The 16,700-nt window shown below is 36.8% G+C and overlaps 1 protein-coding gene across 2 annotated transcripts; it reads left to right on the top strand.

The window, feature by feature from the left end:
* The first annotated feature begins 3,942 nt into the window (after positions 1–3,942).
* On the top strand, positions 3,943–15,322 carry LOC126822350 (protein angel homolog 2). Of its 2 annotated transcripts, none has more exons than XM_050551201.2 (5): positions 3,943–4,038; positions 7,326–7,948; positions 8,859–9,094; positions 10,235–10,304; positions 11,925–15,322. In XM_050551201.2, the coding sequence occupies exons 2-5, from the start codon at positions 7,387–7,389 to the stop codon at positions 13,097–13,099; spliced, it is 2,043 nt and encodes a 680-aa protein (XP_050407158.1). In that variant the 5' UTR covers positions 3,943–4,038; positions 7,326–7,386; the 3' UTR covers positions 13,100–15,322. The 2 variants fall into 2 exon arrangements, with proteins under 2 accessions (XP_050407158.1, XP_050407157.1); XM_050551200.2 differs by lacking the exon at positions 3,943–4,038 and adding an exon at positions 4,315–4,681.
* The last annotated feature ends 1,378 nt before the right edge of the window (positions 15,323–16,700 follow it).

Here is a 16,700-nt window from a genome sequence, read left to right as displayed (position 1 = left end):
AAATAATTTTAACACAAATAGTATTGAGTTGCTTTTCTCAAAACCGCTTAGTTCCAAATATTTAAGTTTTGACAAACCATTGAAAACAAGAATTCACTGGCTAGACCCTAAAAATACTAAGAATTAAATTAATTAGGCCTAAAAGAAATATGACCATTCCCTCCCCGTTCAGTAGACGATATAGTCTGTCTTAAGAACAAATAAATGGTCAATATGATCGGGTGTATATTTAGGTATATTTGCTAGTATACCTGTTTTATCAACAGGAGTATAAGGGGTAATGTAATATTATATACAAGATGTGAATAACCCTTACATGTTTACAAGACAATATACAAGATAGAACATACGTGAAGAAATATGAGATTTATTATTAGAAGTTTTCTAATCATACCTGACAAATAATACATTTAAAGGGTCATAGCAACAGTATTTAAAAAACAAATTCCTAATGATTGAGAAAATGAAAATTATTTCGACATAATACGTAACAGAATGTATTGCTGGCTACATTTTTAAGTTCGCATTATGGGCATACACCCACTACTTATTGTTCACCCATAAAATTATGGGCATATACCCACTACTTATTGTTCACCCATAAAATTATGTCCGCCCAAAAAAATTATTTCGACATAATACGTAACAGAATGTATTGCTGGCTACATTTTTAAGTTCGCATTATGGGCATACACCCACTACTTATTGTTCACCCATAAAATTATGGGCATATACCCACTACTTATTGTTCACCCATAAAATTATGTCCGCCCAAAAAAATCCAATCTGATTAAAATACAGATCTTTATTACGTTGGTTTTTTTATACTTTCAATGGGCTACACTACATGAAGGTCTGAGCTGTTGTAGTGGGAGGTCGTGTCAGGGGTCGTGCGAGCGGCTTTTGGCCCTATGACGCCAGACATTTGATTAACCAATCGTCGTTGACGTTTCTAGTAGGACACCCACAGTTCCGTGCATCGCAAGCCAAGAAGTCCCTGCAACAGACCGTTTTATTGGCTAATTCCTCACATCAGCCAGAACGCGGAATATATACAACTGAATGTATGGTAATCGTTTGCTACTTGTCTGTCGATCATTTTTGTATCAGTAACAGGGGTCCAGGCGCTACTCAAGTTGTTGTTCTTCTTGGGGGCGGGGGGGGGGGGGGTAACGTGTGCACGTTGCATCATAAGGTCTGTCATTTCCCGCTTGTTCGTGACAAGGAGTAGGGTCCAACCTCGTGGGTTTTCTTCGGTTCTTCCGGTTTCCCCCCACTGCTAAAGATCTCTACGCGCACACGAATTATTGAAATAATTATTTTTATTTCAAGATGGCGGCGATGACGTCATACACGGTTCCAGGTCCACAGTACACTCATGATTGTTTTTTTTTTTTTTTTTTTTTTTTTTTTTAAAAGTTTCATTATCTTAAACTGAAAATTTTGTAATGACAATGGGAAACATACCATTTATTCATATTTGATATGCATATTTAAGCGAACATTATATCTTCGGAGACCCTCGTGAAAAAAAGGACCCCACCTTTAAAGAACAATTCCATCGCGGGACAGTAATATGAAGAAATTAAATTGTAGGTATGGTAGAAATACCAACTGGTGAATGTTAACAAGGGGGGGGGGGGTAATTATTTACTCGAGTCTATTAAATGATTTGACTGATATATATTACTGTTGACAGAACTGTCACGTGGATGCGTGTGACAATAGTTTGAGCCTAATGTGACAGGGGGTCGTGTTAAGATGAACAGAAGCCAAGACCCGTGGGGTGATTACTGACGATAATTTTCTTAATAAAACATATCGTCTTTCTTTAAACACAAAAACTATCAAACAGAACATTCAAATATTTGTATATATAACTTTGTCTGCGATATCACGTCGGTGGAAGCGGACGTAAAATACAACTAACTCACACACACACACAAACTCACTGTATATTATAACGTTTCACAAACAGAATTATAGAATTTATAGATCTTGTTCATTTAGAGAGGATTAGATGACCGAATGGTTAGCGCGTGCGCGCTGTATCATAAGATCTGCCATTGGGTCAACTGGCGTGGTTTCGATTCCCTGGTTGTAAGTGACAAGAAGTACGGTCACCTGTCCAACCTCGTGGGTTTTCTCTGGGTTCTCCGGTTTCCTCCCACAGCTAAAGACCCTTGTGCGCAATGGAATTATTGAAATAAAATCGAATCATGTGTTAGTCACGAAATGACCTAGTTTGTGTCGAGTGGACTTTAAACCCCAGTGGACGTTGAACCCCATCTCTCTCTCTCTCTCTCTCTCTCTCTCTCTCTCTGTTGATTTAGATTAGTCGGAGCATTTCATTTCCAATACAGAGTTCACATGTAATTATTACTCATGACATGTATTTGACCGATCAAATCCGGATAATCGATATTACGATTAATCGATATTTGTCGCCCTGACTAAAATATTACATAGAAACAAGCCGGGTGATAATCGTTTAATCCTGAAGATATTTGACTAATCGTGTATTTTATGATTTTTATCATGTGGATAACGAGATGGATTAGCCTATAATCGTGTTAATACTGGCAGGTCTATAGATCATATAATAATAAATAGTATCTGTAAAAACTAATGATAACAAAACTTCCTACAGTTTATACAACGGATTAGATAATATACATAATCTAATCTAGTATCATAGCTAAACCGAATGACGTGCACAATAACACTGTTGCATTTTGTATTGGAAGAGAGAGAGAGAAAGAGAGAGAGAGAGAGAGACAGAGACAGAGACAGAGAGAGATGGGTTTAACGTTCACTCGACACAAACAAGGTCATTTCGGGACTAACATGGTTCAATTTTATTATTTCAATAATTCGCTTGCGCGTAGGGGTCTTTAGAGAGAGAGAGTGGGGGGGGAGTTTAACATCCCCTCGACACTAACTAGGTTATTTCGGGAATAACATATGGTTCAATTTTATTTCAATGATTCGCTTGCGCGTAGGAGTATTTAGCAGTGGGAGGAAACCGGAGGACCCAGGGAAAACCCTCGAGGTTGGACAGGCGACACTACTCCTTGTCATGTACAACCGGGGAATCGAAACCACGCCAGTTGACTCAATGACAGACTTTATGATACAGCACGCACACTCTAATTATGATACAGCACGCACACTCTAACCTTTGGTAGACCTACTACGGTTTATACAACGGATTAGATACGTCATCTAATCTTGTAACATAGCTGATCTGGATGACATGCACAATAACACTATTGCATTTTGTACTGGAATGGAATGAAAGAGTTAAATGGGGTTTAACGTCCTACTGTTCTGTTCCGACTGGACTAAGGAAGACGGGCACCTATACAGTGTGCTATCAGTGAAATTTTGCACGGACAGCAATTGAAATCCAGCTGTAGATTTGACCTCTATTTTTTGTCCTTGTCATAGGTTCGCTCACGTTGTTCGCCGAGAAAGTTCATCAGGATTTCCCGGAGTGGTTTCCCCATTGTGAAGGGTGCAGGACGGATGGCCTGGTAAGGACAGCTGTCTAGTCGTTCGAATGGGACGATAAACCGAGGTCCCGTGTACACTTTGGCGTAAAAGATCCATTGGAGGCCAGTTAGAATTAGATATAAGGAGTATATCCGGGCAAAATTTCCCTCATAGACGATAAACCCCATTTCATTTCATTTTGAAAGTTGGAAAGATCGCTCTCCTATGACCTAGCATTGCACATGTAACTATAGAAAAAAAACTTATGTTAGTCCCAAAATATTGTGTTTTCACGAGACGTTCAGTTTAATTCCTTTTCTGTTATCATGGGAACAGGTACAATAGTTAAATTCCAAAAATTTGAGTATCATATTAGTTGGCATATACAGTGGAAGGGAGGCAACTCCATTTAAGAACACAAAACAGAGTTATTTCCAGTAACCAGTACTTTCATTTCATCACCAACCACCAAAATTGTGACTAACGCATGATCAGTTCGTGAACATTATTACATCGGAAGTCCTTATTCTACATGGCTCAATGGTAATTTTTATTTTTGGGCTTTTCTTTCAATCTATGACAATTGAAAAGGCTTTAGCATTTTAATATTTGTGTCCAATGTCTTGTTAAAACTAGGGTAAACTTGAAATGTCTGAAATGAATGAAATTGGCTCACGTCATGTCGAGTAGGCGGCCTTGACCTTTCGAATCGCCACTGGCACGGGATAAATTAAGTAACGATGAACTTAATAAACCGATATTTGACCTACAAAAACAAATGTCGTAACTTTAGTTTATGCCTCCCTCTTGACCCCTTCAACTTATTTCAGATTGGAAAAGCCTAATAATATGATTAATTTTGCTTCGATTTTGCGTTATAAATAAATAAAGGGCATATTGACCTCGCTATGACGCTAAATACAAATGTACGAGAAAAACCTTGGACTTGGCGAGTTTTCAGATGAAAGTGGGTTGGGCTGTGAGGTTATTGAACTATTAGGAACGTACTTTATTGTTAGCTCAGTATCTGTTCTAACCCTGACTCAGACAGTCGCGTTAGAAGCAGTAGGCCCACTAACCTACAAGAAGTTGTTAGAATTAGAAGGTTTTTAATTTCTAATTTGTTGAAATGATGAGAATTGAGAGATTAGGCTACAGTTGATATGATAATGATGTGGTACAATTTGTAAGTAATAATAATAATAATAATATTAACACCTTTTGTTAGACGGGATTAGGCCTAATAATAGGATACAGGATTTAATTATTGTATGTTATTGTGTGGATTACCATCTGCTTATAGATTATTGTGTAATGAGCTTGTTTGATTTTCTCATTGGAATTATAAAAATATGATTTTGTATATAAAATGTAATAGTGATTATTGCTTTTGTTTAGGTGATAAAAATTATTAATTTCAGTTTTATATCAAAATATGATTTGGGATTTGGAGACCATCACAAATTTCAACTCCCGCAGAACTGCGTGAATGGGTTGAACGACACAGCGAATAAAAAAAATGATGAATTAAATGTCGGTTATCTATCCAAGTCAACATTTGCTTACATCATCGACGTATATCATTTGGAGAGAGAGAAATGAGGTTTAAAGTCCACTCGACACAAAATGGGTCATTTTGGGATTAACATGGTTTAATTTTATTTCCATAATTCGCTTGCGCATAGGGGGTCTTTAGCAGTGGGAGGAAACCGGAGGACCTGGAGAAAACCCACGAGGTTGGAGTGGACAGGCAACCCTATTCCTTAAAACATACAAACAGTTAATCAAAACCACGCCAGTTGACTCAATGACTGTCCTTATGATACAACGCGCACACGCTAACAATTCAGTCATCCCACCCCCTACATCATTTGGATGTAAGTGTTGAAACTTTGCGACTGTACATAATAATAGTTATTATTGCCCTTGTTTAGAAATAGTTATTAATTTCAGTTTTATATGAAATAGAAATCGTATGTTTAATTAGAGATGTATAGGCCTATGCATTAAAGGCTCAATACCACTCTTGTTGTAACTGAATAATATGTCCCAATCTTTATTCTGGTCAACAAATTGTACTATTTTACAATATTCCAATTAATTGATGATACAAATTTCATCTTAACACACCTAATTTAAAAAATTGGAAAAATTCAACTAAATGATTTGAAAAGCCTGATGTAAAGCTTTTCAAATGTTACTTGGGTTTGAAAATATTTTCGAACCCTCTGGACAAGTAAAATAGTATTTAATGGATAATTTACAAAACAGGTAGGACACTAACACATCTAGTACTTAGAATAAGGCTATTTTTTATTTTCTGAAGCTGTCAAGCCAGCAAGAGTGTTATTGTCCCTTTAATACTTGTTATATAACAACAAAAAAATCTCCTATTTATTCACTGTCAAGTCTAGATTTTCGTCTGTGTATAGTCAAAATCACGACTTGAAGTTTCCTTTCAAATTAGAAGTCTTATTGACTGATTTTTAAACTGTGGGGGGATCAAGTGGTTAAGACGCTAGCTCGCTAGCCTGGAGGTCGGGTGTTCGATCCCTGCATTGGCCGAGAAAGTTCATCCAGATTTTCCAGCGTGATTCTCCCTTGTCAGTGATGCTGGAATGAGGGGCTGACATGGAAAGCTGTCTAGTCGTTCGGATGGGACGAAAAACCGAGGTCCCGTGTACGCATTGGCGTGCACGTAAAAGATCCCTTGGCAGTTGGAATTCGATATAAGAGTAGGCCGTAGTGCCGCTGTCCGGGCAAAATTTCCCTCATAGCACACTGTATGGCATATGCCCGTCTTCATTAGCCCAGTTTAGGAGCAGAACAGTAGGATGTTAAACATGTCACATTATCACATCACATACATCTATGACACGGTAAAATGTAATGGATATTGATATTTGCATATTATCTAAGTTGTAGTTTACACTCATTCAGAAATATTAATTGAGGAATATTCTCCATTAGATATAAATTGTTGATCGACATGTACTATCAGGTGATCAATTAGTGTCTCCCTATATTAAAGAGGCATTATGTAAGATTAGATAACGAGCTAGCAGTTCTAACTATAATAGTTAAAAACTAGATAATGTTAAGGGGATATGCTCAAAATTTCTGTCAAATTGATCCACTGTGAACCAAGATATTAGCGATTGAATTTTAGGCCTAGCCTCGATCATCATTACTTAAGTCGGTACGATAAAAAACATAAGTCTCGATTATCTATTTCTTGATTTAATCATCAATGAGTGTTGAGCAGCAGATCAGGTTCAAATCCAGTGAAAATCAGATGCATAAGATGGCATCAAGAGTTGATTTAGGTCTTTTCATGTTAATAAATGTTTAATTAATAGTTTGTATAAATTTCAGGCTTAAAGAAAGACCTGCAATAGGCAGATTTAGCTCTTGCATAATGTATGTTTAGTGTATAAATAGAAAGATTATGGCATGGTAAAGGTGTATGGTTTTGGGGTCTAGACAAGGAATAACACTTTACCCGTCACACGATTTGCATTGAATTAACATTGGATAATGCGGTCTTCAATCACCAATCAATTATCTGTGAGCATAAAACATGTGTCGGTCTCAGTTGATTACATCTATAATTTAATAATTTCTTGGAAAGAGAGAGTGCTTGGCATTTGATTTGAGTTTCTCACGTCAAATACACACTCGGCAAACCTCTGCAGATTCCGGAACTCTACATCTAGTACTTCTGGCATAATGCTTCCGGTATTGCAGCAATTGAATATTCCGACATGCTGTGTAATCCGTACGATGTCGGAATTAACATTTATAAAAGTTAGAATTTGTGTATTTTTCAGATATTTGGTAAATATCTGTCAGAGATCCGTTGGTGCCACTAGGCAACTAGCATGGATCAGAATGGAGAAAACGAGACCAAGAAAATTCTCCAGTAAAAGAAAATCTGATGAACACATCATGAAATCTGATCCCAAAATAAAATGTACAAGTGTAGAGACTGGGGGCTCAGCAAAAGTAACAAAAGTTGGGGCCAGTGAAGTTCAGAATCCACGACCAGCAACGATGACAGATTATCAGCAAAGTTCTCAGGCATCTTGTGATCAACGAAATCGGTATTCTCTAACATCAGCTCCAACTTTAACCAATCAATCGGTCCCCGTTAGCGAAATCTCCAAAGCTTCGGTTCTTCAATTCCAACCTAGAGCCCTGTATTCTACGCGAACACAAATACATGTTAAATCTTCAAAAACGTCTGTAGATGCAAGTCAACATACCACGACTTCTAATAATAATATGGTTGAGAACGTCGCGCAAGGAAATTGGACTTCGCTTCGACCCAAAGAAAAACAGAAATATAATAGAGATGACAAACCGTTGTGGTCGAGATATGATGACCCTAAACAGTATAGAAAACACAAAAAAGACTATAAACCTTCTAATAAGGGGAAAAGAGACCCAATTGGTAAGAAAATTTGATTTTTGAAAGAGATTTAGAATTTATAATGTTATCCCTCTTTTGTTTTAGATTCCTTCATTTCTTATTGATTTACGAGATTCTAAGGCCTAAAATTGCTGTAAGGCCTACATATACTTTAGAAAAAAAATGTTAAAATTGTCCAGAAAAAATGTCTCCACCGTAAATGACCTTGGTAATGTGTTAACTAGACATTGAATTTCCAATTGCAAGATTTTATGTTTTGTTTAATACTTGAAATCTGATTTTAAAAACACCGATCCTATTTCGTTTCGTTTTTTATAGTTCAAAATTTCGTTTTACTTGTCTTTACTACACTAGGATTGGAAGAGTTGTTATATAACCTGTGTTCTGGGTGATGTGAGGGATTAGCCAATGAAACAAGTTATTGGCATACGGGGCACGGAACTCTGGGTATCCTGATAATTACTGCCAGAGTTATGGCCCTTGATCACTTTGAAAAATCTTGTGAACGCTCTAAAGGCTAAAGTTAATATCTGATTGACTTTGAATTTACACGCAGTGTTAAATGTCATGAGACAAAGAAGCCAATTGATTTTCAACTATATCCGATAATTACAGTCAGAGTTATAGTTATAGCCCTTGATGTCATTGAACAATCGTGTAGAAATCATGAGATGAAGAAGCCTGTCAATTTTCAATGATTTCCAATGATTATGGAAATTGATATTAAATGTTTTGTATGTTTAAATAGGGCAGAACTAGAAGCCAAATGGTTTGTTACTTGTAATCAGATTTTAGTGTGACAAAAAACAAAATATGCGATAACCCTTGTTGACACCCTGGATGACTTAGCTGCTGTGGGCGTATGTTTCGTTGCCTGGCAACCTATCTTGGTATATGTTAGAAATTAATTTATTTATATGTTTGATTGTAGGATTTTCGAGTCTTCCTAGAAAATGGGAATATACAGAAGCTGGTTTAAGATTTGAAAGAGAAAGTTCTGGTCGCTTTAAATCGGGATTACCGTTTACCGTGATGTCATATAACGTATTATCACAGAAATTACTAGAATGGCATTTACAACTCTACGCTAATTGTTCACCGGAATCATTGGACTGGGATATGCGGAGTGAGAGAATATTAGAAGAATTGAAATATTTTAAACCTGATGTAAGTTTCTGGTTAACATATGCGCGCTGTATCATAAAGTCTGTCATTGAGTCAACTGGCATGGTTTCGATTCTCTGCTTGTAGGGTCGCCTGTCCACCCTGGTGGGTTTTCTCCGGGTCCACCGGTTTCCTCCCACTGCTATAGACCCCTACGCACAAGCAAATTATTTAAATCAAATTGAACCATGTGTTAGTCCTGAAATGACCTAGTTTGTGTCCAGTGGATGTTAAATCCTCTCTCTCTCTCTCCTCTCTCTCTCTCTCTTTCTCTCTCTCTCTCTGATTCTGATTGTAATTTTTGAGGGATTATTAATCATAAATTTTTGAACTACAATATTCTAAAAGTTGCATCTATAAAAGTAATGTCAGAACAAAAATGACACACTGTTCAGCAGTGAATATTCGCTAGGCTGTTACAATCGCTGAGAGGGGTGACATACATACTGATCAGCAGTGAATATTCACTAGGTCGCTTCAATCATTGAAAGGGATGAATTTGATGTGGCTTAATTAGCTCCCAATATTAACTTTTTTCCTTCTGCAAATTAAATTCTAGAACATTTTTTTTGAAGTATTAGAAAAATAGAGGCACCATTCTTCCTGGACCAGTTTATGCTACAACGTCCTATGTAATCAAGCCTATGATCGACATAATGTATCTTTGACTAATAACCAATTTAGGCAGATTTGAACGTGGTTTAAGAGGTGAAAAATGCAACTGACATTTAGCAACTTTAAACTCCTAGACTCAGATGAAATAACTGTAGTCTGCCTAGGCTCAGGTGTGAGGTTTCCCTTGTCAGTGGGGCAAGACGGAGGGCCTTACAAGGACAGCTGTCTAGTCGTTCGATGGCACTTAAAACCAAGGTACCGTGTACACATTTTATTGGTGTGCACATAAAAGATCCCTTGGCAGATGGAATTCGATATAAGAGTAGGACATAGTGCTGCTGCCCGGGCAAAATATCCCTCATAGTACACTGTATGGCGTATGCCCGTCTTCATTAGCCCAGTAGGAACAGAACAGTAGGACGTTAAACCCCATTTCATTTCATTTCATTTTGTTTTTAAGCTCAGTATTGAAACTGTTACGATAATCATTCTGTTGTGATTTTTATTTATTTATTTTTTTTTTTTCAGATCATCTGTTTACAAGAAGTTCAGTTTGATCATTATGAATCTTTCTTTAGACATCATCTACGTAAGATGGGTAAGTGTTATATTTATTTTCCGGCGTTGTTTCCTCTTGTCAGTGATGCAGGACGGAGGGCCGCCATAGCGCCACTGTCCAGGCAAAATTTTCCTCATAGGATACATTGAAAATATCTAGTTAAGCTCCACCCAATCTATTACAGCAAAAACAATCTGCTTATTTAACGAACAGAACAATGGTAGATTCCCCCGTCCTTGTTACAGTTCGGTTTGGGAATTCTGCTCAGTCATTTGTACTGAAGTTGAAAAAGATATTGCAAATGGCCTCTTTTGTTGTTCTATTGTCTAGAATTTTCATGTTAAAGGAGCTAAATCGCTAATATTTGGGACCTAGAAATTAACACAAATGGGTCACAACACCTATAATAATGTAATATGAATGTATACAAACTGATTTACATTCAATCATTTCCGTCTTTTCACTCATTTCAAATCAGTTATGTTTGGCGAAATACACCAGAAGTCTCAATCAAATGACAACCTCTAATGGCTGGTTGTTCCAGTCTACACCGATAGTATTTATTGGGCATGCTCTCCAGATAAGAAAATGGCATCACCGTTTGATACGACTTGTGGAGTATGTCTAGCCTCGTTCTTTGAGTCCCTTGTTACAAATGGTGCTGAAACGCATTATGGTACACGATACGTGTACCAATGGTAAATTGTTTATTTTGTCTGTAATATTATATATCCGAAGCCCACCTTTTCCCGGTAAGATCACAACATCAATGTTGATTTAGATTGACAAATAATTTGTGTTTTCAATATCAAAGACTTTAGATGATATTGAGTTAGAGACTTAGCTACTTTAAATTATTTATATTATTTGTGTTGCGCGGAATTTAACAATTGACACATGTAATGAACACTAAAACATATTATGGAACACAATTACTATTTTAATTAAACATACATTATACAAGAGCTAAATCTGCCTATTGCAGGTCTTTCTTTAGGCCTGAAATTAGACATTAATTAACTTATCCAGACCATAATCAACTCTAGATGGCATCTTTAGTGGATTATGAGCCGATTTACTGCATAACTTTCCTTCACGATTTAACGATTAAATGGATATTCAAGACTATGCTGTTTATCGTACTGACTTTAGTAATGATGATCAAGGCTAGTCGGAAATTTCAACCGCTTAGTTCTCGATTCATAGTGGATCAAGTTGAATGAAATTTTCAGTAACTATTATAGTAAGAACTGCCAACTCGTTATCGAATCTCCCATAATGTATCTTTAAAGCAACATTTCATTGAGGGTTCTGGGATGGCTGAATGGTTAGCATGTGCGCGCTGTATCATAAGGTCTGTCATTGAGTCAGCTGGCGTGGTTTCGATTCCCCGGTTGTATGTGACAAGGAGTAGGGTCGCCTTTCCAACTTCATGGGTTTTCTCCTCCGGGTCCTCTGGTTTCCTCCCCTTGCTAAAGACCTCTACGTGCAAGCGAATTATTGAAATCAAATTGAACCATATTTTAGTCGCGAAATGATCTAGTTTGTGTCGAGTGGATGATTAACCCAATTTCTCTCTCTCATTGCGGGTTCTCTTAACGTTTTTGAAGCAAATGATTATTTTGTTATTGTATTTTACTGTTTTGTTATATTTTACAGGTTATGGTAGTGAATATTTGAAACGATCAGGAGACAAACCAGACGGCTGTGCTACCTTCTTTAATCTCGAGAAATTCTCTCTTCTCCAATCAACACCAGTCGAATATTACCGAGGTGGACTATTAGATCGAGACAACGTAGCGTTAATCCTCGAACTAGCACCGAATTCTAAATTTTACCACGGATCAGCAAATAAATTATGCATTGCCAACACTCATTTGTTGTACAACCCACGTCGCGGAGACATTAAATTGGGTCAGCTAATGGTTTTATTAGCGGAGCTGGATATCTGTCTTCACAAACCCTCGAAAAATGACGCGCATTTCGATCACGATCCGAAGTTACGTTATGCTCCTGTAGTATTGTGTGGTGATTTTAATTCCGGACCGCAAAGTGATTTATACAAGTTTCTGTCAACCGGTTACGTCCATTACGAAGGCCTTTTAACAAGACAGTTTTCAGGACAGCGTGAAGGTTTTTATGGAAGGAATGTTCAACTTCATAGACATTTTTTCGACAAATCGTACGGAATCACCGATCAATGTCAGTATGTTGAACATTTAATCAAGCGTCACATTAACATACAACAGACGAAAAGACTTGAAAATTCTGAAATGCCACCGTCAGCATCAGTTGAAACCGAAACGCAAAGTGATATTCAAGATAGGGAACGATTAAATTTCGAAAATGTTGGATTTAAGGAAGACGCTCCAGTTTCTGATGTTTCAAAAACTGTTCTAAAATCTGATGCGAGTGAAAATTGGGATGCAGAGATTGAACAAAACCAAACTCTTATATCAAACGACAGTTCTACCTCGGATTATAATTCTTTATCATCCAGTACCCAACCACATTTTAGCCACGCCTCGGGTAAATTATGGCACAAGTTTAATCTGTTATCGGCATATAAACACCGAATACAGCGATGTGGTTTCCGTGAACCGGAGGTCACAACCCTGCACGATTCGGAAGGATGTACCGTAGACTACATCTTCTATAGCGGAAGTCGTTGTAATAGACCCGAGGGTAAACCTGCAAGTCAAGAAGGAAAATTAAAATTGTTGGCTAGATATGGTCTGATGTCTGGACGTGAAATAAACAATATCGGGGGATTACCCAATCACATACAAGGTTCCGATCACGTCAGTTTATTGACGAAATTCTTGTTGAAATAAAAAAACAATATTCTGGTCTCGGATACTCCTCCATCACTGAGTCCCATGACTTGTTCTTATATCAGAAGATAAAAAGTCTTATTAATTACCCAGTCACATACAAGGTTTCAGATCACGTCAGTTTATTGACGAAATTCTTGTTGAAGTAAAAAGATAGACTAAGGCCATACAAACACCTACATCACTGAGCCACATGACCTGGTCGTATATTGCCGTCGCCCCCGTCCGTCGTCCACAATTTTTATATCAAAAGATAAAAAGTCTTATTAATTACCTCATTTAAATATTTTTCCTCAGTTATAGGAAGCAAATATTTGAAGTGTACACAGTGGTGCAGGACAGCTGTCTAGTCCTTCGGATGATACGAAAAACTGAGGTCCTGTGTATACAGGAATTTGGAATTTGATATAAGAGTAGGCAATAGTGCCACTGCCCGGGCAAAATTTCCCTCATAGCACACTGTATGGGGTATGCCCGTCTTCATTAGCCCAGTTTAGGAGCAGAACAGTAGGACGTTAAACCCCATTTCATTTCATTTCATTTCAGGGTCATCTGCCCATTTCATTTCATTTCATCATGCACGACATTAGATTATCATACATTCCTATAAACAACGACAAGATGAGATTAATATTGTGCCTTGAAATGTGATGTGAGAATCCATTAAGCCCAGTAGTGACTGGATCCTTTGACACTCAAATAAAAACCTCCCTCTCGAATATAATTTTTGAAGAGGATTGTCTAGCTGATAACCAGAATATTATTTTTGTACGGCCTTACATTCTTCGTCCCCTGACAAAATAAAAACACAAAATAAAAAATACTCCCTCCAGCATCAGATTTTTAGGGAGGATTGTCTGGGAACCAAAATATTATTTTTGTACGGCCTTACATTCTTATAAAAGTTTTAAGTCACCTTTAAAATTTTTCACAGAAGTAAGATGAATTACAATTTTCTTAGAAAGTGAAAAAAATTAAAATTATTTGAGGATTTAGGCCACAATAATATGAATTTGTGTTCTTCGGGAAGTTTGCTTTATTCTTGTGCACAAAAATATATTTGATATACAAAAATACTTGGCTGCACCCTTACAGTGTGCAATGAGGAATAACGTTTGCCCGGACAGCGGCACTACGGCCTATTCTTATTTCAGATTCCAACTGTCGAGGGTTCTTTTACGTGCATGCCAATGTTTATATGTGATCTTGGTTTTTTGTCCTATTTGAAGGACTAGACACTGTCCTTGCCATGGAGAACTGTGATGGGAAATCCCAAAGAGCTTTATCTGCCAAGATCACCAGCAAAGGGAGACACCCAGGTTAGCGAGCCAAAATCTTACTCAATGATCCACCGCGGCTCTCTGCATGTCTCCAAAGCTTTTATTTCTAACTTTGAAATTTTAAACAAAACATTGTTCACAAAAGTTAAAGACCTCGAAGAACTAAAAATTGAATTGCTTTGGCGTTGTATTTTTTGAGTTTGATTTATGATGATTGATCATCAAGAGTGCTGTTTGATTGATTTATTACATTTATCAAAATACAGGTAATGAAGGCCACACCAAGTAAATATTCTGTTCCATGGGAATAAAATGAAATGAAGTAAAATGAGATGGAGTTCAAAGTCTTGCTGTTCTGCTCCGACTGGTCTAATGAAGAGAAGTATACGTCATACGGTGTGCCCTTAGTGAAATTTTGCCTGGACCGCGACAGTATGGCCTACTCTTATATTGAGTTCCAACTGCCAAGGGATCTTTTACGTGCACGCCAATGTCTACACGGGACCACAGGGCAAAATTCCCCTCATAGCACACTGTATAGCATATGCCCGTCTTCATTAACCCAGTCGGAGCAGAACAGTAGGACGTTAAACCCCATTTTATGCCATCTCATTTATCAAGACCCCAAAAAACAGAAAAAGAAATTGATGTAGCCTAAATGCAGTGTATATAAATGAACATTTATTTGTAAAATTTATGGGCTTGAATTATTGTTAATATTGGCAGAATTGTCATAAGTTGTCTGATTTTGTTATTAGAAGTGAATTACCGGTATATTAATTTGTATAAATTAATATTTTTTATACATTTAATCAGAAATATTATTAATATAATTTCTTCATTGTCATTACCACATTATTTTATATTTCTTTATGTAATCATTGTTAATGTATATAGTTTAAGAATGAGAGAGAAAATTCAAAGTGAATAAAATTAAAACATAGCATCTACGTGACAAGGAGCCGAGTCCTTCCACAACTAAAGACCCATACGCGCAATTAAATTATTAAAATAATATTAAAACATATATCAATCAAGAAATGACCTAGTTTGTGTCGAGTGGAGGTTAAACCCTATTCGGAATATAAGTCCAGAAATTAAAAACTCTTTGTTTGCTATGTGTGGTTTGGAATCTGAAATTTGTGATGTTCGGGATTTTCCAAACCCTGTTGTCATCTGTTGGGTTGACAAGCAACATATGTCCAGTATACTGTAGTTGGTGGGTACAAAATAATGAGGGGGACTCACAATCAGAAATTTGTGATATTCTGCATTTTCCAATCCCAGTTCAATAATGGTGGGTGGGGCACCTGTTGCCTCAGTGTTTGGATGAAAAGGAATATCTAGGGCAATGTAGTTGGAAGGTACAATAAAACGGAGGTTCTGTGGAAAAAGTGATCATTCACATATGCGAAAGAGATCGTTGTCAGAATCCAAGAAGAGTAGGCAAAAACACTACTGTCAAAGGAGAATCGTTTCCGCCTCCCCAACACACACTGCACATGTAACCATAGAAACATTTCAAGAGCAGCTGAGAAATCCATAAAGCTTGTGGTAACTTTACTAAAACAGCGAAAAAATGAAATAAAATTGAACCAGATGTTAATCCCAAAATTACCTAGTTTGTGTCCAGTGGATGTTAAACCCTCTCTCTCACAATAAAACACTAAACCAAATGAAAGTATCACAGTAGGATTTATTTGAGTAAAAAGACAACATTGGTTGCAAGGTCTCTAACTCTAAAACGAATAGGCAAGATTATTGCACATGGTAGAATTATTTTTAAAAAATTGAAAAATCAATTTCAAATAAAAGTTAATTATTATAACTCTGATAAATAATACTAGTATTAATTCTATAACCACATAGAAATACAAGAAAATATCATTGAATACAGCCATTGAATAACCCATGGTAGTATTCAATGGCTTCGACAGAGACTTCTTTTGTCCAGAATGATGTCATTTTCAGAATTATGTCAAACTGTAATGAGGTCAACACTAGCCACCACAATTTTTGTAAAAAAAGAAAGAAAAAAGGGGCGGAACTTATGATGAATTTTAACGTTATTGGTGATTTTGTTTTTTATAATCTGGATAGTACAGTGTATTTTGAGATTTACATGTAGTTATAGAATAAAAACAGAACTCAATGACCATTGAATACTGCTCGGGTTATTCAATGGTTCGAGAGAGTGTATCGTCATGTCTAAAATCTAAAAATGTTATTCTAATACCAATTATCCGGGTAGCTAAATTTATCTAGCAAAATATTGTTCTGTTTTTGTATTTTAATTTATTTTGCTGATAGAACGTATCTCT

The sequence above is a fragment of the Patella vulgata genome, chromosome 5, assembly GCF_932274485.2.
Source record: "Patella vulgata chromosome 5, xgPatVulg1.2, whole genome shotgun sequence".
NCBI lineage: Eukaryota > Metazoa > Mollusca > Gastropoda > Patellidae > Patella > Patella vulgata.
The sequence above is the reverse complement of the archived record's forward strand: the minus strand, read 5'-3'. Positions and strand labels throughout refer to the sequence as shown.